At 40.0% G+C, this 25,852-nt stretch overlaps 1 protein-coding gene across 1 annotated transcript; it reads right to left on the bottom strand.

Annotated features, from left to right (window-relative positions):
• Window positions 1-969: 969 nt before the first annotated feature.
• On the bottom strand, window positions 970-25,243 carry KDSR (3-ketodihydrosphingosine reductase). Its single transcript, XM_083519630.1, has 10 exons — window positions 24,962-25,243; window positions 20,472-20,561; window positions 18,232-18,288; window positions 15,263-15,328; window positions 15,026-15,121; window positions 13,100-13,291; window positions 10,029-10,112; window positions 6,723-6,806; window positions 5,481-5,582; window positions 970-3,482 (listed from the first exon to the last, which is right to left on the bottom strand). Exons 1-10 carry the CDS (start codon window positions 25,088-25,090, stop codon window positions 3,372-3,374), a joined length of 1,011 nt encoding a protein of 336 aa, XP_083375756.1. The 5' UTR covers window positions 25,091-25,243; the 3' UTR covers window positions 970-3,371.
• Between the last annotated feature and the right edge of the window lie 609 nt (window positions 25,244-25,852).

The following is a 25,852-nucleotide window of genomic DNA, read 5'->3' as shown; positions in this document are numbered from 1 at the left end:
CACAACTCTAAGGGACAGGAAGCCCTCAATCATTTCTACTCAGTGTGAGGGGGGGGGCTATTTCCTTTAGCTTAGTTTCATATTAACAGGTCTTTCTCCTTGCTCTAGCTAAAGAAATACATTTGTTTTAATTTGGGCATTATTATTTAACATGTTTAGGTTTTCTATACACTGCCTTCAGTATATTATTGAATTTTTGTTATTGTTTACTTGCTTCTGTGGTTCCGTAAGTTGAAAATAAATTTATAACAAGTATCTTCATTGATTTACCCCTTCCTACCTTCTTCTTCCTTGCCCTCTTCACTCACCAACTACAATCTTAGGCCAAGATTTTAACCATACATTTTCCTTGAATGCCCCCCTCTTTGTTACCATCAAGAAGCAACTGAAAACTACTCCATTTACTCACATCTTTCCCAATATGATTTTGCTTCTTCTACCTCTTATGTTTTGTTCTCACCTATTATAAATTGCCTTTTTAAAATTGAAGCCTATTACAAAGATAGGGATTGCTTATCTTTGTTAAGCTATGTTGTCTTTCCCCCCAAATGCTTAAAAAGTACCTACAAACAGTGGCTATATTCGGTCTTAGTGGCCATGAAGTTTAACGTGGCTTTATTTGAAAGATTCAGATGAATCCCTTAATGGAGGTATGGACTTTGGGGGGCCAAGAAGGGTGCCCTCAATGGGGTGCCCTGGTATTCTGTGGGCCTCTCTGATAACTTGCAGGCAACTTCAGGTCAGGCAGTTTTCAGCGGGGAAATGATCAAAGAGTTAACATCATTTCTTGGAAGACAGGAACCCTCTATCCTCCACCCTCACCCCTTGAAGCTTCACAGGCTTCTAATTTGTACAAGCTATTTTACAAATATTTTATAAATCCTTAGTACTGTGACAAGAATTAGCAGAAATAAATTTACTCAGCAAGACCAGGAACACAGTCATTCTGAAGAGATATACAGACAAAAGTTAAATGCAATTTTCATTTATTTGGTGAATACAAAATATTAAAATTTAGTATTCTGGCACAACACTTCATGAAACAGCAAGCATAAATGAGCTATGAGTTTTAGCTTCATTCAATATTAACATTTAAAAGTGCCTAAAGTTTTTCACAGTATACATTTGTAAGCTAGTTACCCACTTCCATTTGTTCTTTAGCATACTATTATATGTATTCAAGTCAAATGAGCGATAATGCTCCATAACATTAGAATTTTTTGTTTTAGTTCAAGACACTGAAGAAACCAAGGGCATAATCCATCCACAGATAAGCACAGTAAAGGCGCAGAATGAACAGGAAAGTTAACATGTCATTAAGCACATGTAGAAGAGATTCGTTCTTCTTTAAACTGTTGATTATTTGGCATGTCCAAATTGCTTTAAAGGATCTAGAATTTATTATTTGAACTAAGTGTGTTGGCCAGCTTGAAGGGCTATCCTAGCAGGTCTAGAAAACCAAAGCATTATGGCAAACAGGGAGACAAATTCTCCTTCCAACAGTTCCCATTAAAACAGTAGCAAGACATACATGCAAAGATGCTTTTTGTGACTCAGTTACTAACTGGAATGATACGAAGCAAGTTTTTATGCTTTTGCGACTACACCAAGCCCAGTTTATCCGTTATTATTTCTACATTATTTCCTTCCTTCCCTTCTAACTGACAATCCTCTCAGCCCCTCAAAACGCCCAATGCTCCAAGTGCTTTTGTTTGGATTGGAACTTTCCAGGTTTACTTACAAAACAGCTGGGTAACTGTACAAAAAACAAGTAAACATAACTACTATAGTATTAATCTCAAGCAGTTGGTATTGTGATTTCATCTATTTTGAGAATCTAAAAATCTATTAAAATTGGAAGACTATAATTGAACCAGAAGCTGCTGGACTTGATTTGAATAATGTTCTCCAAAGGGCAGTTTAAAAAGTGTTTCCCTTTTTATTTTTTAAAGAAAATCTTGGCTAACCAACAAACTGGCAAGTAGAGTCTCTTAACAGTCTTTTAGGCACTTGGAAAATGACAAAGGGTAGCAGGAATTTTTATGAACCAGTTCAACACTGGGGTTCGGCGTATCTGCAACCAATAGGAACCAGTCAATTTATACACAGCAAATATGGTTCCCAAAATCCACTCAGGGACTTTGTGTAAGTCCAGATTCCATGTAGGTAATAAGATTGGCATGCTGTGAATGAAACCTTAGAAACAATATAGTTTTGCAAGTTCCACTGCACCATCAGAGTAAGGACCTAGGCACTTCCTTGTGCTACATTTAGTTCTCTCTAGCACCCTATTCTCCTTCAATTTCTACAGTGTTAAAGCCCATCTGTCTTTTACAGAGCTGGCAAAGATAAACATGAACGTGTTACAGATAATGAAAAAATGGACAACTTCTGTTTTGCTTATAGTTCTCCCCTAGTATCTCAGTAAGGATCGGGGGTCCCTGATCTCTGCTGAAGATCTACAACTATTTAAAGCATACGTCATTTCTCCTACAGAGATCATATGCGTAAAGCTCTGCCATCAAGAAATTCCTTAATATAGCATTTAACACAATATTAACACAACTCACCACATGTGTCAAGAGTGGAATGTCAAAATCCAACAATCTGGTGGGAGAAAACTCAATCTCAAATGAGGTTTCCTAAGAGCCAATTCAAATATTGATTCTCCAACTTGGTAATATCCACATGCAAATATCGCCTCCTATCTCAAGGAGGGGGCATCTCATTTAAAGAGAACTCTCCCCTCAACAAATTAATATGCTATATTTAAAAACTGCCTCTTCACAAAAGACTTTGGCCCAATTCATGTATTGTCCCAGAGCTGAAATATTTCATCTTTGGATAGTTTTTGCTGCTTTGACTAGACTTTGCACAGCCATTTGAACCAACTCATGCAGAACAGGGCCTACAAGGTCCAGCTCTCTGGCAGAAACCATGTAATCAAAATAATACACAAGCTGGGCTTTCTGTAGGAGAGTTGAGGTGTTACTGTTGTGTGGGAGGAATTTACCAAATCAGTCCTCAGATTAAGAAGTGGATAACAGAATTAACTCTTTCATCACTGCTGACAATTAGTATTGGTCCAGAATTACCATCAAAATAGGTCACTCTTAAGTTCTACTCTTCTCAAAAAGCTTACTTCTAAGGCAACAATCTGGTTATTCCTTGAAATCACAGAAAAGCAACAACCCAAAAAACCCAGTTTTCTTCATTAGCACCTTTGCATAGTCTCTTTTTCTAGTTCAGTTTCCTTCTTTCACCACCGAAGATATCACCTCTTCCACATTTCTGTGAGACATACTCAGGCCACAGATACAGTCCCATTTAGCAGCAAACTGTCCAACTTTTTAAATAGCACCCATTCTGTTTCAGTCCGTCTTTTCAGATTTCTCTTTTTTTGCCATGCAACGACGAACTATGCTGTCAAAACCTGCTATATAATACAGGGCAAGCAAGCGGAAAAAGCCCAGGAAAATAAACTGTAAAGGGAGAGAAGGAGAGATCTTATTCAACATACTTCTGCTTAGTGGTCATTTAATATTTTCTCTCATCAGATTTGATGATCAGAAGTGTGGTTCACCAAGCACTCAATTATTATGTGAAAAAGGACTGTTCTATTAAAGATTAGTCTTATTTAAACAAAGCTTGAGATGTATATTTTGTTCTCTAATTAAATTAATAAGTTATTTGAAAGTACTATGAAATATAGTCACATGGTTGGAAGGGACCTTATTTTAATAATTCCCCCCCCCCCCTTTGGAAGCTAGTGAATGAATCACCTGCCCCATGTATCTGCACAACAATCTACCTGAAGCAGAAACAATGCAAAAGACTACAGAATGACTAGTGTTGTTTTAAATTTGTAGAAGAGAACATGATTTAGGGTTGCATTGCTCCCTGGAGAATAATAATGGGTAACCAGTAGAAAAGTCACAGGCAAACGATGTGAAACAACGTTATGATTCAATGAATGTTTAGCAGGCCCAACAAGGCTGAGGAGACATTTGCCAGATGGGTAGCAACAGTCCAGTTTAACATAGGCATACATTTGCAAGCTGCTTGATCTCAAGATCAAGTCCAAATTGTATGATTTCCAGCTTTACTTGCATGAGTTCAGTAGTTTAGCTATGCATTTGGTTATCCTTTCTGAAATACATGGCAATTTCTGCAGGTAAACATTAAGGAGATGCAAGACATTCATATATGTCAAACTATGGCTTGGTGATATAAGAGCAAGCTCTGCGCTCACATGCTCTCCCTTTCACATCTGACTTTCGGTTTAGATGGTTCCTGGTTTGCTGCAACAGGCACACTCCAGTTTGCACATGACCTCCATTCTAGGATACAAGCCTATCACAAACTAGTTTTTCAGTTTGGACACAACAGCACATTCTTTGCCACAAACCAGGAACTAATAAACAAAGCATGGGAGGGGAAGAAGTAGAACCATTGTTTGGCACTTCATGTGAACCAATTCACAAGATGTTAAGAGATTTGTTCTTGTTAACAAAACAGATGTTGCTATGAACAAAAGACAGCCGAATACTGAAGCTTAAACCAAGTATTGCTGGTCAGAGATTCTGATGATCTGACAAAGGATTATCATTCTGGATGGAACTATAATCCTGAAGCAGAAGGCGTGTATCTTGTGTGTGCTTGTGGTACTTATTGACCTGGATTTATGGCTGGGAAGTTGTCTCACACCAGCTTGAGCCTGTTTGGAGGTTGCAATGCTTCCTGGATAAGATAGACCTAACCCCAGTTATCCATCTCCCAGACAGTAGGGATGTGCACTGCCTCTGGTCTAACTGAACAACAAGGTGATTAGGGGTGGTCTCTTATTACTGATTTGGACTGCACCATTAACAAGGTGTGCCAAGGCATATCAGGGTGTACCTAACTTTCTGCTTCCTGTCTTTCCATAAAGCTAAATGCACAGCTGTTCTTCCCCCTTCCCAGTTATCTTTTCTGGGAAAAGAACCCAAGATGACTGGGGAAACACCCAGAGAATGAGCAGCAGAAGGTGGTGAGGTCAGAGAACCTTCTGTTTTGACAGACAGGTCTAGCTTTTAATCATAGTAAATAAGATTTACTTATTTTAATAGAGAAATGTGACACAATTAAAAAAACATAGGGCAAGAATCATTGACATTGCTCAATGAAACATTTTGGGTATGATCAAGTTATAGGTTATTAATTGAAACAAAAATAAAAGATGGCCCGCCTTTCAACTCTACCAAAATAAATACATGTGGACCTCAGTGGGTTTATCTCACAATTAATTGGATAGAGCAGCTTTTGCTGCCAAGAAGTAGAATACTTCCTGATCACTCTTTACTTTAGTAAGCTTACTGCACTGAAGAGATCTGCTGCACAAAGACTAGATTTTGAATTACACTGAACCAATGTGAGTGTACACAGCACTAAAAGAACCCAACAGATTTTGAAACATCATCATTTGATATTTTGTTACATACCGCCTGTAGGGCTTCAGCAAGAGAAGAGATAGGCGACATTCCACCAGTCAATATTGTTAACATGTGACCATCTGTGCCAACAGAACTGGCAAATTTTCCTTGCTGGGGGAGGGGGGGGGATGGAGAAAGTAGTCAGGTGGTTTCCAAACAATTTTATTAAAATAGGATGTGTTTCTTACCAAGGGGCAAGAGGAGTTTAATACTTTATATACAAAAAAAAATCTGACAGGAATTTTTAAAATTTCTGATCTTCAAGGTACGTGTTTCTGTTTAAGCATGGACAAGACTATACCTGTAGTCTGAATGAATATATATATCTATATATATATTGCATCATCTAATATCCCAAAGTGGTATACATGTGGTTCAGGCAGACACATGCTTAAAAAAAAAATATTGTGAAATAAAATGCCTGTGGTACAGAAACAGCAATTTTTATATTCCACCCTTTTGAAACCTAGGAATCACCCATACTACTATTATTTATATTGTGCTTGTTGGCCAAGATTGGCTCCCAAAACAGTTTATGATTAAAAGGCACCATGTGCCAAACTTGAATCAGGCCATTTGTGTCAACCTGTGTTGAAACAGGGCATCTTGAGTTTTTTAATATCAACTCTACTAATTTAAAATTTGAAATGCATTTTTACCTGCGCCCATGTTATAATATTTCAACATTTGCAAAGGAGGGTATATATTAAGTAAAAAAAAAGTGAAGTGACCTTTAATTAAGAAACACAAAAGAACAAAAAGAGTAAATGACAACATGATTGAAAATCCATTTTAAAAAGTCAGAGCAAAACAAAATCCATTAACACAAACCATCTTTCAAAGCAAGCACGGAGTTTAGGTAGAGGGACAATTTGTAACTAGAACCAATTACATGTAAGGGCAACTGCCACTTTTATCCCATCCCATTTTATTTGGTGTCTACTTTAAATTTCTAACCTTGGGAGAAGGGCCCTTTCTAATTTTGCCTATGCAAAGGTCCCACGTATAATGAAGGCACTGTTTAAAATGGTGCAATCCTAGACATATCTACTCAGAAATAAGTCCTATTGAATTGAATGGGACTTATTCCCAGGTAAGTAGGTTAGGGTTGTATCTCTTTATATAAAGATTCTAGTATTCAGAAAAGGTAGTAGACAAACACAGACAACCTTTACCCTTATAATAAACTAGCAAGTTACCCATGTTTTCCACCCACAAAAGAATTTTATACAAATACTGCATTTTACTTACAATGGCATCTTTAACAATTATTCTGGCCACATGATCAGGTTTGCAGACCGATGATGTTTCTGAAATAAGCTTAGTCTCCAAAATCTTGAGCAAAAGTAAATGCAGGGATTACATACATATAACATCAGCTGAAATGTTACCAAGTATAAGTACAGTTCACCTCATATCTGTTAAGAAACGTAAGACCATCTGAACATTTTTTTTTACAAAACAAAATGTTCAGGTCAAGAGGTGTGTTTATAGTTGCATTTGTTGATATTATATTTATCATTAGATTACAAGTGAATGCAAATTCTAAGTTAAAATGGAGTTTTCTTTAATAATAGGAAGAGTGAAACTAGAATTAGTGCAACATTTTAGATGCAACATTCTGCTGGTCGCTATCATAAACACACATCTTTATATGGAGACACAGTTTTCTCATATTCAGCAGGTATCTCTGACACAAATATTACAGAAAAATAAATTGGTATTATGCTCCCAGAAGAATTGGCTCCAACTCTTTTATACATGATTTCCATTAGCTTAGATCAACTTTGTAAATTCTTGCTACCTAAAGAGCCTGCTTATAAATCTTCGCTTCAAGGAATGCATTGTTGCCTATATGATCTTGCAGAAATGTTGAGAAAAGATAAAAATGTGATCTATATTCATTCTTGCATTAAGCCTGATACCACAGAGTTCTAGTGTTTGTCTTTTTCATCCTTTTTCATCTTGTCAAACTGTTTCCTCTTAGAAAACACTGAGCTAATTAGTATCTGTCAATGTGATTAAGGTATTTGTTCATTTGCAGTTCACCTGATTCAGTCCTCTCTGGAAGAGTAAAGAAAGGCCTTAAAGGGGCTTATGAGGCAGGAATTTGGTTAAGTTAGTATTGTTAAATATCACTTGCTAACACAGGATCAATATTAAATGGAAATATTTTGGAGTTTGAGGTTCACAAGTAGGGCTCTCATACCTGCCCGAAAGTGAAGTGGAAACTCATTGTTCGACTAAATCCTAAGATGTAGTTGACAAAAACTGGCCTCTGGACAATTCATTACTCAAGAGTAATAAAAGCAAAGATGTTTTGCCACCCTAAACTGCTTCATATTCAATTGTTAATACTTTCACTCTGAAACATTTAACAGATTTTAAAAAACGATTCGGGGCGGGGACAACATTCTTTAGGGTCACAGACCATTAAAGTTTTTGGGTTTTTTTACAAAAGGATAGTCTTCTTTCATGTTTTCAAATCAGCTTTCTATTAACTATTAGGAAGTGAAACAAGGAATGTGAAAGAATATGGAGCTCAGTAGCATATATGGCTATCCTACCATCAATTCAAAAGCAAGATTAAAGGCAAACTCAAAAACTTTCATTACATTGGCCAACTAAGAACAATCCGAAGATCTCCTGTAGGAGGGTTTTGTTTGGTAACTTTTATTGCTGTATGATTGTTAAATGTGCAACAAGAATGCTCAAGGCAATACAGTAAAAGATTGATGCAACACTGATTATTAATGCAAAACCAGTTGACTCTTAACACAATTTTCTTCCTGTTTCATCCACCCACATCAACCTACATTAAGTTTTAATTTAAATATATAACATCAAAATAAATGAAGGTGGTGCAATAGAAACAACATTTTATAAAAAGATAAGAGATCCAGGTTTAGATTATTAATCAACCCTGAATTTTAGGACAAACAAGTAAGCCTCATCTGAAATTACTTGGCAAGCTTTCTATGGTGAACTTATGCTCTAACTTGCTATAGCCCAGGGATGTCCAACAGGTTGATCACGATCTACTGGTAGATCCCTGGGAGGATTTGGTAGATCGTGGTTGATCGCTGGGTCCCATTCCGGCCCCAGCCCCTCGCCCTGCCCTCCATTGTTGCATGATCTGCAGAACGGAAGACGGAGTTTCCTCAATGAGGTTGTTTGTTTCCCCAGCGATCTATTGGTGAGTGGCTGTTTCTCTTTCTCACCACCCCCCCCCCCAAATAACTGGGCTTTTCTCCTCCCTAAAAAAAGCTGAACAACTTAGCCCTGCACCCCCCAAAAAAAACAGGGCCTTCCTTTCCTCAAGAAGGTCAACAACTTGGACCTGAACTCCCCAAAAACAGGGGTAGATCACTGCCAGTTTATAATTCTGTGAGTAGGTCTCTTGGGAGTTGACCACCCCTGATAGCCCATCAGAAAAGACGGGGGGGGACAGCTTTTGAGGAGACACCTCCTGCACAGAATATTTGACTAAGAAGAAACAGAGAACCTGCTGGAGGTTTTCCTTCAGATTCTACCTAATGCTACCCTGTGGATGGATAAGACAAGAAATTAAGCGAAGGAATTAGTAACGTTAGTCCTGATCATGGAAAGTGTGAATTTTTGTCTCCTACACGTTCACTGTTGGTTTCTATCTTGCTTATGCAGCATTTTAGTAAGAATGGAATATTAAACCAATTCAATGTGGCATTATGCAGAAGTGGATAATAACTGCACTTAATTGCTTTTTTAAAAACCCAAAAAGTAACTCAAAGAAACTTACAGAATAATTAATTAATAATTAACAATTAACAATTAATAATAATAATAATAATAATAATAATTTATTTATACCCCGCCCATCTGGCTGAGTTTCCCCAGCCACTCTGGGGAGAGATGAAAACCAGCAGACAGTATAAAATCAGTTAAAGAAAAAAAAAGTTATATCAAAATAGTGTTATGTGAATATTTTCAAAAAGGGTTTTAAAACATAAAACATAAAAAGCCATATGGGATAAACTCAAAACATAAAACATAAAAAGCCATATTGGATAAACTCAATATGGACATGCCCAGAAACAAGCAAGTATTGTCTTAATGTTGTATAAAATATTAATAAGTTAACTTTTTGGAATATTCAATCTCTTAAGATTTAAAAGTTTTTCTGCTAATTTATATAAAATTTATTTTACCAAATGAAAGGCAGATGCTGAATACTGGAACAAAAAAAAAAGAAGTTCCTCCTATGAGTTTGGAAACTCATGGATCTGGCAACAATGAGCAAGATCATATGGTATATCTGTCTTAGACCAGGAAAACGTAAAAGCTAACAAATGCGAACAAGAATGAAGATTGTTTAAGAATTTTTGAAACACTGTATATACCAAGGAGTGACACAATATAACTGCTTTCCTGTGACTAAAAGTTGAGTACACACTTATACTCAAGGTTTAGATTTAGCATTAAGCACATCATGGGATCATTCTTTTTTGTTTTGTAGTTATTGATCCTTTTACTTTATGTAAGTATTTTGCATGACAATAAAGAGGAACATAAAATTACCTTTGTCTGACTTTCCTCTGCAAAGCCAGGTGTGTCTGTATCTGGAGGATAGGCAACTGTTACGTAGATATTATAGGGCTTTACCTGTTACGTTGAGAAAAATATTTAGTTCACGCTCTAATATATTGAGCTTTCCCATGCTTACTTGTTTTCACAAAGATATACAACGTAATATGAACAAACAGGCATATAGTGGGATTGTATCTTACGGACATTTTACTTGCGCACAGGGGCGTAGGAAGGTGTCATCCCTGGGAGGGTGACAAAAAGGCACACCATGGGGGCTTGCCTCGCCACCCCCATGCGCAGTGGATTGCCCCCCCCCCCCAAGTGCACAGCATGGGCTCTGGCACCCATGCAGCTAACTCCGCCACTTTCCCTGCCTTAGCTGGAGATGGACAAGAGAGGAGAGAACAGGACCCTTTGATCAGGCAAGGCTATTCTTATGTAGCAGGGATATTTACAATAAAGCTACCAAGATGTCCCCCCCCTGCTTTTCTATGTCCATATGATTATTGCGGTCCATGTGTGCCAGGTATTCAGGAACGAATAATAATAATAATAATAAACATAATAAACAAACATGTCTTTCAAACATAGAAGCTGGATGATGCCAAGAGATACATCAGTGCCTCCAAACACCCCAAAAAAACACAAGTTAAGATCCATACATCCAACATTTCAGGAGAGAATATAAGAATGTATTCACGTTAGCATGAAAATTGTTTCTCATTGTTCAGTGAGCTGCTGAGATGGGGCTTAAACAACTGTCCCTTCCTTTGCATGTCTACTTAGAAGCTACACTGAGTTCCATGGGAATTAATCCCAGGAAAGTAGGTGAAGAACTGCAGCCTATGAACATCAGTTTCTTTTTGAAATGGTCCATTTAATTAAAACAACAGCAGCCCAATAGCTGAAGCTGAACAATACTTTATTAGGACTAACTCAAATGTCTCAAAAGAATGAGCAAGTGTTTGAGGTGCAGAGTTGTTCAGGGCAGATACTTTGAAAAAACACAAGGGGGAGGGGAGGGAAATGGCCCCTTGAAAGGGATTTGTGCTTCTGATATGGTGCATTACACGGTCAGCTTTAAAACGGGGGGCTGAGGGGCTAGCCTGTGTCCCTCCAGATGTTGCTGGACTACATCCCCCACTGGTCCCAGCTAGTATGGCCAATAGGAATGATGGGAGTTGTAGTCCAGCAACACCTGGAGGGACACAGATTAGCCACCTGTTTTAAGCGGCATTGTAAAAGTAAAGGGAGTTGCACCAAACCATAAGGAAAACACACATCCTTATTAGGGCAATTCCATTATTAGGCCTATCTACTGCAAAATAGGGGCGCGGGTGGCACTGTGGGTTGAACCAGAGCCTAGGACTTGCCGATCAGAAGGTCGGCGGTTCAAATCCCCGCAACGGGGTGAGCTCCCGTTGCTCAGTCCCTGCTTCTGCCAACCTAGCAGTTCGAAAGCACCTCAAAGTACAAGTACCGCTCTGGCGGGAAGGTAAACGGCGTTTCCGTGCGCTGCTCTGGTTTGCCAGAAGCGGCTTCGTCATGCTGGCCACATGACCCAGAAGCTGTATGCCAGCTCCCTTGGCCAATAAAGCGAGATGAGCGCCGCAACCCCAGAGTTGGCCACAACTGGACCTAATGGTCAGGGGCCCCTTTACCTTTACTGCAAAATAGTGTGCAAAATTCAAGTTCTACCATCAGGCTAGATAGTGAACAGAGCAATGGTGTGGTGGGTGAGAAGAAATTTGTTTCTGGCTGATATTGAAGCCATAGTGTCTGCATGGGTTTTAAGTGCTTATGCTTACAATGTTAAGTATATAAACCAGAAAATAACACTTGCAACTGCAAGTATCTTATTTTCCCTTCTTTTAATAATTTATATGGGGGGGGGAGTGACGAAAAAAAATCTGTACCACCTGAACTTGCTACACTTCTGCTTTTGCAGCTCAACTTTATACTATTGGCTGCAGCCTCTTATTTTTATCTCGAGCAGAAAGCCAAGGAGAAATCTCGCCCTTTTAAAATAGCATTCCTGCCACTTCTCTGCAAGAAACACCCTGGTGAAGAAGGCCTTCCTGCAAAGCTACATGTTGTTTGGAAGCAAGGAGAGCAGTGACCCTCTGCCTCTGCCACCTCACCAGTCGCTACTGGGAGGGAGCTTCTCATTGGGTTCTCAGGAGATATGCGGCGGGAAGAGGGTCGAATGAAGTATAGCAGGGGGAGGAACAAGCAAACCTGGGTAAGACAACACATGCCTTGCTTGCACTGCTGCCATCTCGGGCTCTTGCCTCCTCCTCCTCCTAGGTGTGCATGGTGGTTCTGCAGCTGCATAAAGTGCCAGTCCCTCAGCTTGGCTGGCTTGCTCCACACTGTCAGCTGGCAGGTCTTGCAGCAAATCCAAACCACTGTGAGGGTGCCTCTCTGGCAAGGGCAGGCCCAGCCACTCCTTTGGGACGCGGGAGCAGTGGCAGCGGTGGTGGCACTGCAGTTGCTCTCCAGGCTGTACTTCTGGCTCGCCCACAGGGAGAACAAAGAGCTACCAGAGGGGGAAAGAGGGAGCTGCCTTTCTAGAGCTCCAGCTGGGCAGGAAGGTGGCGATCCTGGGGATTCTTTGCTCTATGTGATTTTGCGTATGCACGCTCTGCCCAAAACCAGATCTACAATATCTGAGAGTACAGCAGCTCAATACACTGCCTGCACTATTACTTCTCATTTTGATCCGGTGGACAACTAACCCTACTAAATGAACAGTTTTGCAAATCGTATACAATACAGGCCTTGTGAGCCAAATGGTGTCATGTGCTCTGGAATATTGTACCACTTATTGCAACAGAATAGCTAAGTCTATGCCTTGTAAACAGCGTTGAATGTTGCTGAGCCTGCTTGTGTACTTTTTGGGCAACACTACATTGTACAATATTCCTATATAATACTATTAATGTTTACTTGATTCTTTAATTATTTCCCCCTATGGTTTTAGCTTTTTGTTTATATGCCGTTGTTGTTAATGTTATACAGATAAACTAAGATACATGCAGGTAAAGAACAGAGAATCATACCTCCATTTGCAAAGCTTCAGCTAGTCCTCGAAGAGCAAACTTTGTTGAAGAATAAGCAGTATAACCAAACAGTCCAACTTGTCCAGCCTGGGATGACACAAACACAATCCTTCCCCTCCTCCGTTCCTTCATGGTGGTAACTACTGCCCGAGTTGGGTAGACACTACCCAGATAGTTGATAGCCATCAATTGCTGTAGACAAACATACAAGTCGGAGGCCTAGTTAACAGATTTTATATTAACGAAGTGTAATATTAATGTAAATGAAATGAAATAACGAAGTGTGATTGCTGGTCTGCAGCTTTAAACTCAAGGCATCAGCAATATTAATATTCATCACCAACAGGTGCAAAATTCCTACTATGGATGATGTTGCTTCATGTTACAAATGGAGTTTCCAAGCTGTAAAATGCTGTGTTATAGTCCATTAACATGCTGGAAGGCAACCACTTGGAGGTTCCTTTGATGTTGAGCAGTAACCTTTCTGATGTGGTTGCTGTTTTGATTTCCTGTGTAACTTCTGCTGAGAGGACAAGGGTGGCCAAACTTTTAAACTGGGAAACATTGCAGCTAAGTGGTAAAATACATGTTTTACCTGCAGAATATCCCAAATTTGCTCCCCAGCATCTCCAGGATTGAACCCAAATAAAAAGGGGTGGCTAACCTGTGGCCCTCCATATGCTGCTGGACTCCACTTCCACTGGCCCAGCTAGCGTGCATGGCATGTAAGGAATGATGGTAATTGGAGGGCAACAACCTACAGCAGGCCAAAAGTTAGCCATCTCTGGTATAGAGAACACTGAGCAAGCATGGGAGCAAACGGTTAATATATATAAAGCAATGGAATTATATCCAGAAAATAAAAATTTAAGACATAACAGTTTACTAATTACATAATCTGCACCGTGTAGAGAACTAGTAGAAAATGACATTTGCAACTGCTCTACTTTTATAAAATCACTTCCTAACGGCTTGGTTCACATGTTACATTAAACCATGTATTGTTTTTAATATTCAGTTGGAAGCTGCCCAGAGTGGCTGGGGAAACCCAGCCAGATGGGCGGGGTATAAATAATAAATTATTATAATATTATTATTATGGTTTATAATGAAAACTGCCCTGTGATCTTTGGATGAAGGGCAGTATAGAAACTATTATTATTATTATTATTGAACAAATAATGATTTAATAATGTGAATAAGCAGTGTGCTGGCGCATGCTGCTGAAATTATGAGCACTTTGCATCTCCCCTGTCTATGATATGCCAAGGAGAAAATGAGTCATAGCCGAGTTAATCTTTATGTGAACTGTTTACAAGTCAGCCACTGAAGAGACTTTATGGACCAACGTCAACATGAAGCAAACATTTCATTTTAGATGGGCTGAATTAGGGAGCCCCACTTTTGCTGTTATTATTTATTAACCTTGTATTCACTTTTGCAGTTATATAAGTATTCAAGAAAAAGTATTATTCCCACATACTTGTCTACTCTGCATGCTGTGAAGTACTCTCCTTTCATGTTTATGTGGTGGTTCATGCAAGTATTACCCAAGGAATGAAAGTTATGTAACAATAGCGTATGAAGAACTTCTCTTTCACAACATAAATTAAAGGCCTTTCATAATAGATGTTTAAAGGCAGCAAACATTTTTGGACACGATAAATATCTAATAAGAATTATTGGGTCTATGACACAGATATAAAACATTCAACCCAGTGGAAAACTATGGGGGGATTAGAAAAAATATATACAATGTTAGGTCATTTATTTGAAATGGACAATAAAATGTGCTGCTACAAGTTAGGTAAATTTTATATATAATTTTATCATTCAAAAACATTTCTCAATCTGGTGTGATTTTCTAGGTGCCGTTGAATTAGTATACCAGTACATACTCAAACAGAAGAAGTCAGGCTCACTTACTTCAAACTTACTGATGTCGGTATCTTCAAACTTTCCATTAATTGATGTTCCAGCACAATTTACAAGCATGTCAACTGGACCCAACTTCTCTTGAGCCTGGAAAGAATAAAAAACAGGTGAGATAACAAATTTGTGTCTATAAATATCACTACTGTCAGCAGAACATTTCTGCAATAAACACTTGCAATTGAAAAATGGGGGGAGGAAGCCAGCCAGGTAAAACCAGTATTTCCTTACCTGTTTAAGGGCCCTTTCCACATTTGCAGCATCTTTGGAAACATCAAGAGAGATATAATGCACAACCTATGTGAATGGAAAGGAAGGACCATATCATTTGATATGTACAGTGTAAAATGGACAAATTTTTAATTCAACAAGTAAACTATTTTTGCAAGACAGGTAAGGAGACATACTGTATTTTTCGCCCCGTAGGACACACCTTGGGGGGTTTTTGGGGGGGGGATAATGAATCCCCCCCCGCGCGAAGCCCGGGAATGCAGGCAGCGCTGCGCAACCCTTGGGAGACCGGCACGACTTCGCGCCGGGCTCCCTAGGGTTGCGCAGAGCTGCGCGAAGCCTGGAGAGCGAGAGGGGTCGGTGCACACCGACTCCTCTCGCTCTCCAGGCTTCAGCGAAAGCCTGCATTCGCCCCATAGGACGCACACACATTTCCCCTTCATTTTTGGAGGGGAAAAAGTATGTTCTATAGGGCGAAAAATATGGTATTTCAACGTGTGATTTGTATGTTTCTCTGCCTTTCACTTTTAGTTGAGAGGAGTGTAGAGTTCCTGTTTTCTACATAAAGTACTGGGATATTATATTGCTTTGGAGTTTGAGAAGAACCAATTAATATTCCAAAGCAATAATATTTAGCTCAGACTTTTCAGATGAGCTTTGAATTATCAAATTTAATCCTAATAAGTCAGGATGTGCATTACTTTTTCATGCACTCAGTGAAGTGCCCCTTTGCTCCCTCACTTCATGTAAACAGGGAAGAGAACCTAGCAGCTGCAGTTAAGAACCTAGAACCTAGCAGCTGCAGTTAAACATAAATTCCCGTTAATGTGCAAATAGAGAATTATGGTTAATGGCTTTTAAACAAGTCAGGATTCAAAAGCCAACTTTAAACTGGTTTTACCACAGGATTATAGCAATGACACTTTGCTATAATTTGTCTAAGGCAGGCTTCCCCAACCTCAGCCCTCCAGATGTTTTTGGCCTACAACTCCCATTATCCCTAGCTAGCAGGACCAGTGGTCAGGGATGATGGGAATTCTAGTCTCAAAACATCTAGAGGGCCGAGGCTGAGGAAGCCTGGTCTAAAGTCTGCAGACATCTGTAGCCTGAACAACCTGTCTAGTCCTTAATAATTCAGCTTCCAATGAATGCTGAAGACACAACTCTTTACCCTGCCTTTGACACCCGAGGTGTATGTTTTTATGACCCACCTTATTTTTGTGTGTTTAATATTGTGCTTAATGTTGTAACCTGCCGTTGGAGCTTAGGGTGAAGGGCAGGTAATAACAACAATAATTCCACGTGGATGCCTATTCAATTGACCTCAATGGGTGGAACTCGTCTAACAAGTCCCATCAGATACATCAGATACAAGTTCTTGTGCAATGGGGTTTTCCTCCCACTCCTGCCCCGCTATGCACCCCCTAAAATTGGCTTTTGTATGGAAGGAGAAGCCTCAGAAAAGCGCACAGGAGAGGAGGTGGGGATGGCTCCAACTGGCAAGCTGGAAAGCTAGTGCTTATGGAATATTCAGCAACACTGAATTCTTTCTAAAAGAGTGTTCTTCTTCCTTTTCTGAATTAAAGTGGTGCAATCATTAATAGACACTGTAGTGTTGTAAAAACAACAACTGCACCACACATACTTTCCTAAGAATAAGCTGCTTAGAAGCGCATTAGGAAACCACACTGCGCTGTTCATCCTTGTTGATGGCTGCTATAGAACAGATTGTCATCTCATATGAAATTCTTTTTCTTTTCTCTACCGCCACTTAAGTCTTTGTTTTCCATAAAGCATGCATGACATGCCAGGGAAAGAAGCAGTATAGAATCTGCTTTGCATGTAGAACATGAGTCCCTCACATTACCCGGCAGGGCAGAGATACTGGTAAATCCTATATGAGATTCTGGGACAGATCCCTCTTAGTTAGCATATGCAATACTGAGCTAGATGGACCAATGGTATGGTTTCATATATGGCAGCTTCCTATGCTTCTATTAAACAGAACCTAAGACAAAATTAAAGACTGATGAAGTGAAATGTTTAACAACCCCAAGACATTACAAAAGCAAGAGAGAGAGGCACAGGAGAAGACAACGCCTGGGGCTTGCTCTTGTGAGGCTAATTTTGTTTTGTTTTAAGTGTATGTTTTTTGACACATTCATTGCATTTTATTAAGTACTAGGAACGGCTCTGAGGACTTCAGCTGAAAAGCAGAATATAAATTCATAAAATAAATTGCCAAAGACCCATTCACATATTGATCTTTAGGGCTTACATGAAATCATCCCTGTGCAAAAATTAGCTTTATTTTAAAAGGCAGGTAGCAAAGTCACCAAGAAAAAGATACTGATATCTCAAGAATAAATTAAGTTTGAGCCAAATTCATAAAACTGGCATGGTATTTTAGTCATATTTAACTGTAGCTAACACAGAACTTTAAAATACACTCTTACACCTACTTAGGTAATATGAAATGATTTTACGTTGTTGCCAATGACTACTGATAATACCCTAGAGGCAAGACAAACTTCTTCAGAAGCAGGAATTATTCTTTTAGGAAAAAAGAGAGACCATTAAATATTGCACATCAAGCACATTTTCAGCCTTCTATATTGCAAGTCATGTCACTTTCATGCTTTGTATAAGCTTTTCTATAAAAGAACTGACCCCACCTTTTTCTTAAATTGCAATCAAAGTATTAGCATTATAGCTCACAACACAATAGTACCCAAAGGAGGCCTTTGACTGCAGGATGTGTCTAGGATTACTTAGAATTCTTTAAAACAGAATTTTCAGTTTACCTATGACATGACTATATAGGGCATAATATGCTACTCAGTTTTCTCTTATCTACACATTTACTCCATAACTTGTAATTCAAGTACTGCTGCTCTATATTAAGTCAGAGAAAGAACATGCATTTTCTTAACACATTTGAGAGACCTGGTAGAATATAGTCATCTTACCTGCTTATCATTAACTGAGAACTTCTCAATTTCTTTCTTTGCTTCCAATAGCCGGCACTGGAATTAAACAAGCACATTTGGAACATTCTGTTAAAACAATTAAGATAGACAGAACGAAAGTCTTCTAAAAAAAATGCAGTATAGCAGCAAACATTTAGGTGCTTTATGCATTTAGGAATTGCCATCTTACTTGGTCAATTTACTGCCAATTCTATAAATATTTACAACATTCTGCTTCGGCCAACGTAAATTAAATCCACTGTTATACTTTATTTTCAGAAGTTTGCTTTGGCTTTGCCTATATGACATATGCAGTGCCATTCTGTGTATATCTAATTAAGGGGTAAAGCCTTCAATGAGTCTCACTCCTACAGAAGTGTGTATATGACTGTAGCCAATAGGCTATATACCATACAGATATCCTGCACAAAGACTTCTGCCTGAACAATGCGACTTCTGCTCCCGCTCCCTGTACCCTGCAAGGGGGGTGGCCCCAACCCTCCAGAGCACAACTGGGAGGCAGAAGAGATACAGTGGTACCTCGGGTTACAGACACTTCAGTTACAGACTCAGCTAACCCAGAAATACTACCTCGGGTTAAGAACTTTGCTTCAGGATGAGAACAGAAATCGCACGGTGGCGCGGCAGCAGCAGGAGGCCCCATTAGCTAAAGTGGTGCCTCAGTTAAGAACAGTGTCAGGTTAAGAACGGACCTCCAGAACAAATTAAGTTCTTAACATGAGGTACCACTGTATGCAGAAGTCCTGTTGCACAGGTGGGAATCCTTGCATTAATGGGATGACTTCACTGGATACAACACTTAGTTCTTAGTCTAGCACATCCCAAGATACTAAGTGTATTGCATTACAAGATAAGTAAAGATTAGTAAAACTTCCCAGTGCACACATGTACTAGTTACAAGAATTCAGGCAGGTAACTGAATTCTTTTAACAACAAACATTTGTCAGCCTACTGCTGACACCACGCCCTCATGCAAACTCCTGTTAAGAAATGGAAGAACTGCAATTCTGGCTATCACTGCTCAAGATAATTTCCCACATACCATTTTAACTTCACAAACACAGCCTTGAAGACCAAACTCCAGTTAAGTGTTCTACTGTGGTGGAATTTTTTAGTTAAGCCTTTTGATAGGCTCTTAGCTTATCTGCTGGTTTCTATTATTTTTTTCTTTTACTGCTGCTTGAAAACTAACCAGACAATAAAACAATTTAAATTTTAATGACTTCTATTTTATTTGTAAACTGTAAAATGCTTTGCATTTGATTTTATCATAGAAAGGTGGGCTATAGATGCTTAGAAGAATAAAATAAATGGCAGCTTACAAGCAGCATATCCTCAATCAAAACCATAGAGAAAAAAAGCTATTTCAGCTTACTTACCAACAAATATTTTATGTATCAGCTAACTGCAAGACTTAAATATTAATCTTGCTTTAAAGCTTGTTGCTTCTCCCAATTCCAAAGATTGGAATTCTATATTTTGTACTCTGTTATACTAGAAGACTTTAGAAACAAACCAAGGATGGCTTTGAGTGTATTAAGCAGAAGAGAGTGGACATGCAAGTAAATTCCCCTTTCAGATGTTCACAGTAGAAAAGAGTGCAAAAAGTGGGAGTATTACTCTCTGCTTTGGTGCAATATCCAAGATACTAGCAAAGCAGAAAACAATTTTTAAAACATGAATGCTGCTCATATTCCACTTTCCTGAAGAAATGGTTAGAGTGCCTCTGAATCTACAGGCCAGGTGTGGGGAAACTTTGGTGCTCCAGATGTTGCTGAACGACACCTCCCTTTATCCCTGGGCCATTGGCCACGCTTGCTGGAATAGGAGTTGGCATTCAACTACATCTGGAGGAAAAAAGGTTCCCCACACCCCACAACCATAGGTAAATGGTTATAAATGGAATAGCCAATAGAATAAGCAGTTTGGCTTTGGCTTAATACTCTCGCTAACTCAAACACTGTATTCAAACTCTAACAGTCATTTATTTATTTATTCTGGAGAAACAAATAGGCCCCAATCCAGATAAAATTAGTACAGTAACCACTAATTTAAGCCCAGTTGCTTTCAAATTTGGTGAACTTTAGTAGGATTGGAGCCAAGGATTTTAACTATTTAATTAAATACTAGGGCTTTAGTTATAATTACTGTTGCTTCAAACCCTTTCATTAACAGCTTCAGGGCATCATAACTGTTAAATACGCATGCTAGAAATTTACCTCATTTCTTGCAATAAGTGTTATAAAAGCCCCTTGCTTAAAGCATTCGATGGCAACGCATTTCCCAATGCCACTGGAACCACCGGTTACCTTTTAAGAGAAGGGGGGGAAAGCATATAGATTAAATTGATAAACTTGACAGCATAGACATTAGAATTAGAAGCCTTTTAGAGAAGAGAGTGGTCAAACTCTGGGCCTGTTCACATGTGTGCAATAGTGTTTCCCCTCTGTAAGTAATGAGATGCCTCTTGGTGTCATGTGGACAGCTTCTAATGTTACGACTGTCCACAACTATTGCTTTGAAATTGCCACCACAATCACAAAGCTGCAAGCTGTCTATGGACATCCCAGCTCACTTTCAGCATGGTAACACAGTAAGGATTACTTTTTTGGGGGGTAGAGGAAGGCAAATAGGGGGTAGAGGCATCTATGAACAAACTCATACCCCTTCAGCTCCGGTATATTACTATACAAAGATCATAATTTAGGTAAATTGGCAATTTAATGAACTCGCCTAAGTTAAAGCACAGGCAGCATAACTTCTACTACTTCTGGATACTTGTTTGCTATGCATCTGGACAGCTCCTAAAATATCGTAATCATTTTTTGCATGATGGTTCCTGAGATCAATGTACAGATTCTCATCTCTGTTTGCATACAATTGGACACAATTTAAAATAAGATGGCAGAATGAACCTTTCAAAACTGTGCTGATTTTCTTGTTGTTGTCGTTTCTTAGAATGCCCAAGCAGTGCCAGATTTGAGGCTCCTAGTTCAGTGTGTACTTCTTGATCCAGTTTTGCACATGCTAGATTATCAATTCCTGTACAATGTCCAAAACATGACAGAACATGGTACAGGCAACTTCTAGGATAAAAAATGTTCTTCACTCAATGGAAAATCCAATAAAAAACGCACAAGTGGCAAAATCTTTCATTCCTCTAAACAAGCAGCCTTTCAGTATCATCTCTCAAGAAGACCTCTTCTCCCTCACTATTCAAGTCTAAAAAATAATATTTTCCTCATTTCAAAGGCAGCACATCTGTTATTTTAAATTTTATTTAAAAAGTATATACCGCTTAAACTTTCAAGGAAATTCACCCGTGGTTTCACAGGCTAAAGCCATAAGAACAAATGACATCCTTTGCTGGAGTCCTCCTTATGGGAAGAATTGTGTGACTAGAAATATCTCACTCGTACAACTGCTTTAGAAGAGCTTGTATGTTGATACCAGGTGAATTAGTCAGAATGAGGAATGCTTGGCTAGAAGAACAAACAAAAATGGTTTCTTCTGCTGCAACAGCAATGATGAGAATGAGGCTTTGCATTTCCATACTTTGGTATAGAATGTCCATTTAGAAACCCTGGAAGATAAGTTCATAGATCCACAAGCCCAAAGGAGGGTTTGTGAGTGTGATTTGGTGCAAGGATACAGAAGGATGTAAAAAATGTCCCATTAAAATTCAAATATGAGGTTTGTTACAGAGCAATTCTTTCCTACGCAGACAAGAAGTTCCAGTTTGTTTCCACCACACCTCCTAGTGGCAATAGCGGTGTTGATGTTGCTGGTAAGAAGGGAGTGCAGTTTTATGTCCACAAAAGAAGATAAGTGCTTGCAGGGCCAGTTTCAGCCCTTACAAAAGGCAGTGGAAGAATTACAGGATATAGCATGAAGGAATGAGAGACGGTGCATGAGAAACTGACCTGCATTGTGAACCCTTTGGATAGAAGGATTATGGATAAAAGGATTACCTTTAAACATGATTGCTATACCCCTCCAAGTTCTGATAGATGTAAGGCTTATTTGCTATTAGGCAACTTTATCACAAATGATTCTTCTTCTTTGGCAATCAATCGTAGCCGAGTAGGATTGTCTTCCAAGAACACGATCTTAACAGTGAGTCCGTAAGTGACTGTGGAGGCCAATTCTGGATCCATGTGTCCTTCCACAGTGGGGACATATGTTTCCGGGCGGGAGTTGATCACGGTGAGGGTTTCCCAAGTGTGCCTTCCTTTTAGCATGTTTCGTCCTGAGTACCATATGTCTAATCATAATATCATATGATTAGACATATGATATTAGTACGTAAGCTGCTCCGCATGCTAAATAATTCTTCAAATCAACTAAAAATCTTGCATATTCTTTTATCAGCTTAAAGTAAAGGTAAAGGGACCCCTGACCATTAGGTCCAGTCATGACCGACTCTGGGGTTGTGGCGCTCATCTCGCTTTATTGGCTGAGGGAGCCGGCGTACAGCTTCCGGGTCATGTGGCCAGCGTGACTAAGCCAGTTCTGGCGAACCAGAACAGCGCACAGAAACGCTGTTTACCTTCCCGCTGGAGTGGTACCTATTTATCTACTTGCACTTTGACGTGCTTTCGAACTGCTAGGTTGGCAGGAGCAGGGACCGAGCAACAGGAGCTCACCCCATCGCGGGGATTCGAACTACCGACCTTCTGATTGGCAAGTTCTAGGCTCTGTGGTTTAACCCACAGCGCCACCCACATCCCTCTTTATCAGCTTACTTATGCAATATCTCCATGTCAAGACTTTATATGCATACCAGTAATTAGCAAAGGTCAACTCAGAATCCCTATTCTTCAATTTAGCAAAGACAACATTCTCCTGACACCAGATTCTTCCATTGCACACATGGAACAAAATTCCTCAGAAAAAGAGAAAATAAAAAGATAGGCACAAGAAAGGAGAAATTCAGTTAAGCGTCCAGACACAGCCAAACCTAAAATGGCGAAGACCTGCTATAAAATGTTTAAATTGCTTGGCTGTAAGTCCACTATTTATGTCATTTACATAAGTTTCATGAACAACATGCTTCACACCATCATTTGTGCAGATTATAAACAAAGAATTGGAACCAATAATGAATTTGACTCAGATTAAGCAATTGCTCCAACATCAAGAATCTCTGCACATGCCTCCATCTTCATAACATGATGTCATTTGTCTACTCATTGCATTGTTCCTCTTAAAATAAATAGGACTAATCATGCTTCACATATAGAGCTTCATTTTAGGTATGTGATTGCCGTGAAGTGACATGTATCCACTTCTCTACTGTCCAGAGAAGGTACCAGCTTACGTATCTGTACGGGGTATGAATTATGGTGGCAAGCTCCCTTTGGATCCTCTCCACTTTAAAGGAGGAGAATATAAAAATATAATTTAGGTAACTTCTGTAAATTCTGTAATCTAGTTTAAATTTTGCTATCTTGCTTTGCAGTGCTATGGTCTAATGCAATAAAATGTACTGTATTCTATGGTGGCCAAAGGGGCACAGGGCACAACTAAGAGCAACTGCTATGGGGATGAAATGGCTTGAACCCAGACTTTCAATTACATTAGGGTGGACATCTGTATCTGTGGCCCTCCAAATGCTGCTGGACTTTAGCTTTCATCAGCCTCTTCCAGCATGGCCAACAGAAACAGTAATCCAGGAGCTACAGGTTCTTAATCCTCTATTCTCTCAACAAGATAATATCTATATTGTAAACTCCCGAATTCCACCACCTTTCGTTAGTAGGCAGTACTGAGAATAACACATAAGACAATCAGCACAATTTTGAATGTGATTGTGTCCCTTTAAGACAGGAAAGAGGAACCAGTGCCCCTCCACATGATGCTGGAGTGTGGGCCACAAGTTCCCCACCCCCTACCTTAAGACCAACTAGTATAGCTCAGACCAAGGTCATGGGTTCAACCCCTGTATGGGTGCATATTTCTGCAATGCAGGGGGTTGAACTAGATGATCCTCAGAGGTCCCTTCCAACTCTATGAGTCTATGAAATGTATATGGTACTGATTCCAAGCAGTAGCATTCTTTCTTTTCTTTAAAAATGCCATTCAGTTTGCAGCACACACTACTAAACCCATAAATTGAGATTACGCCTTGTTTAATTCAAGATTTCCAGCCCACATTTCTTTTCCCAGGAGATAAAACAGATGTATGAAAGAGAGGAAGATCTAATTTAACGATTTCTTTCTTTCTTTCTTTTTTTGGGGTGCAACTAGTCTGCTTCTAAACAGGAGCATCTATAGACAAGAAGGGGAAATCTAAAAGATAACCCAGCTCCTTCCCAATATTCCCTAATTGTAAACAATGGCACCCCCCCCTCAAAAAACAAAACAAAAAACCACTTATTTTGCTTCAGGCTAAACATAACCCAGACCTTCCACACCCTTTTCTAATTACTAGGCAAGCGATACATCCCTGGAACCCCTTTTTGGCGAGGCGGGGGGGGGGGAGACAACATCTCTCCTCAGCAACGGTGTTAATTTTGCTTGCGCAGTTTGAAAGGGGAAGAGGGTTTTTTTTTTGTTGGGGGGGGAGCTGCTATTTCCTTCTACACTGAGATACACAGATCAACGTATGGGAAATAAAGGTTTTCGAAGGGCAGGAGGATGTCGCATTTCTATACCCGCTGCCCTCCTCCCCGCAAACCGCCCCAGGAAACCTCGGCTGGGCTCTCACCACGACGTGGGCGCCAGACAGCGGCATGGTCTTCGGGCTGCTTACGGGCAGCACTATGTAGAGCAGCAGCAGGAAGGCCAGGACGACGACGACCCCGGCGGCCGCCACCAGCAGAACCGCCCCGGACATCTTTGCGACAGAGTGAGAGAGAGGAGCACAGCGGGAAAGAAACGATGGACGGAGGAGAGAAAGGACCACGATAACCTACTCCGCCGACAGCCTGCAGCCGACTGACTCGCTAACCCTGTCATAGCTTTAGAGAAGGCATTCAGAGGAGGGGAGGCGGGCTCCGCTCCGCGATTGGAGAGCGGGAGCGAAGGCTCGGCGACGATTGGCTGCCTGGCGCCCGGAGGGCGGGAGAGAGCGCGCGGGTGACGTCTTCGGTTGGGGATTGGCCTTCTCGCCCTTGGTTGAAGGATGGGCCGGCGAACCGTTGAGGGGCGGGGGCGCGCGCGCGGGTCGGAGGGAGCGGTCGTGAGGGAAGGAAGCGGCCGCTGGTCGTACGGTCTTTTTTTTCTCCTGCTCGCTGTTGGCTCTGTTTCCCGCCGCCGCAGCTGCGTGGACAAAACGACCGCGGCCCGCCCTGCTAAATTATTATTATTATTATTATTATTATTATCATCATCATCATAATTATTAATAATGGTATTTGTATAATGCCGCCCTCCACCCGAAGATTACAGGGCGTAAAAAAAAGACATAAAGGGAACGCAGATTATCTCACAAAAGCAATAAAAACCCAGTAACACACGCACAACACGTTTAAAAGGGAATAGAAACCCTGTTGCTCAGGTGCAGAACTGGGCCCTGGTAATCACTTCAGCCTGAAACTGATTCTCTTGTTCACTCATGTAGTAAAAACAACAGCAACATCATAGGTTGCTACCTATG

The sequence above is a fragment of the Podarcis liolepis genome (assembly GCF_965112155.1).
Source record: "Podarcis liolepis genome assembly, chromosome: 8".
Classification (NCBI taxonomy): Eukaryota; Metazoa; Chordata; class Lepidosauria; order Squamata; family Lacertidae; genus Podarcis; species Podarcis liolepis.
Note: the sequence above shows the minus strand (reverse complement) of the source record. Positions and strands in the feature narration are given on the sequence as shown.

What these genes read in the sequence shown, in the direction of transcription:
- KDSR (XM_083519630.1), bottom strand. Translation starts at nt 25,090, where the DNA reads ATGTCCGGGGCGGTTCTGCTGGTGGCGGCCGCCGGGGTCGTCGTCGTC. An exon ending in CACTTATTGCAAGAAATGAG is followed by an intron (nt 18,289 to 20,471) that starts GTAAATTTCTAG and finishes GTTTAATTCCAG; the next exon opens with TGCCGGCTATTGGAAGCAAA. An exon ending in TTGCTGAAGCCCTACAGGCG is followed by an intron (nt 3,483 to 5,480) that starts GTATGTAACAAA and finishes CTCCCTTTACAG; the next exon opens with TTTATTTTCCTGGGCTTTTT.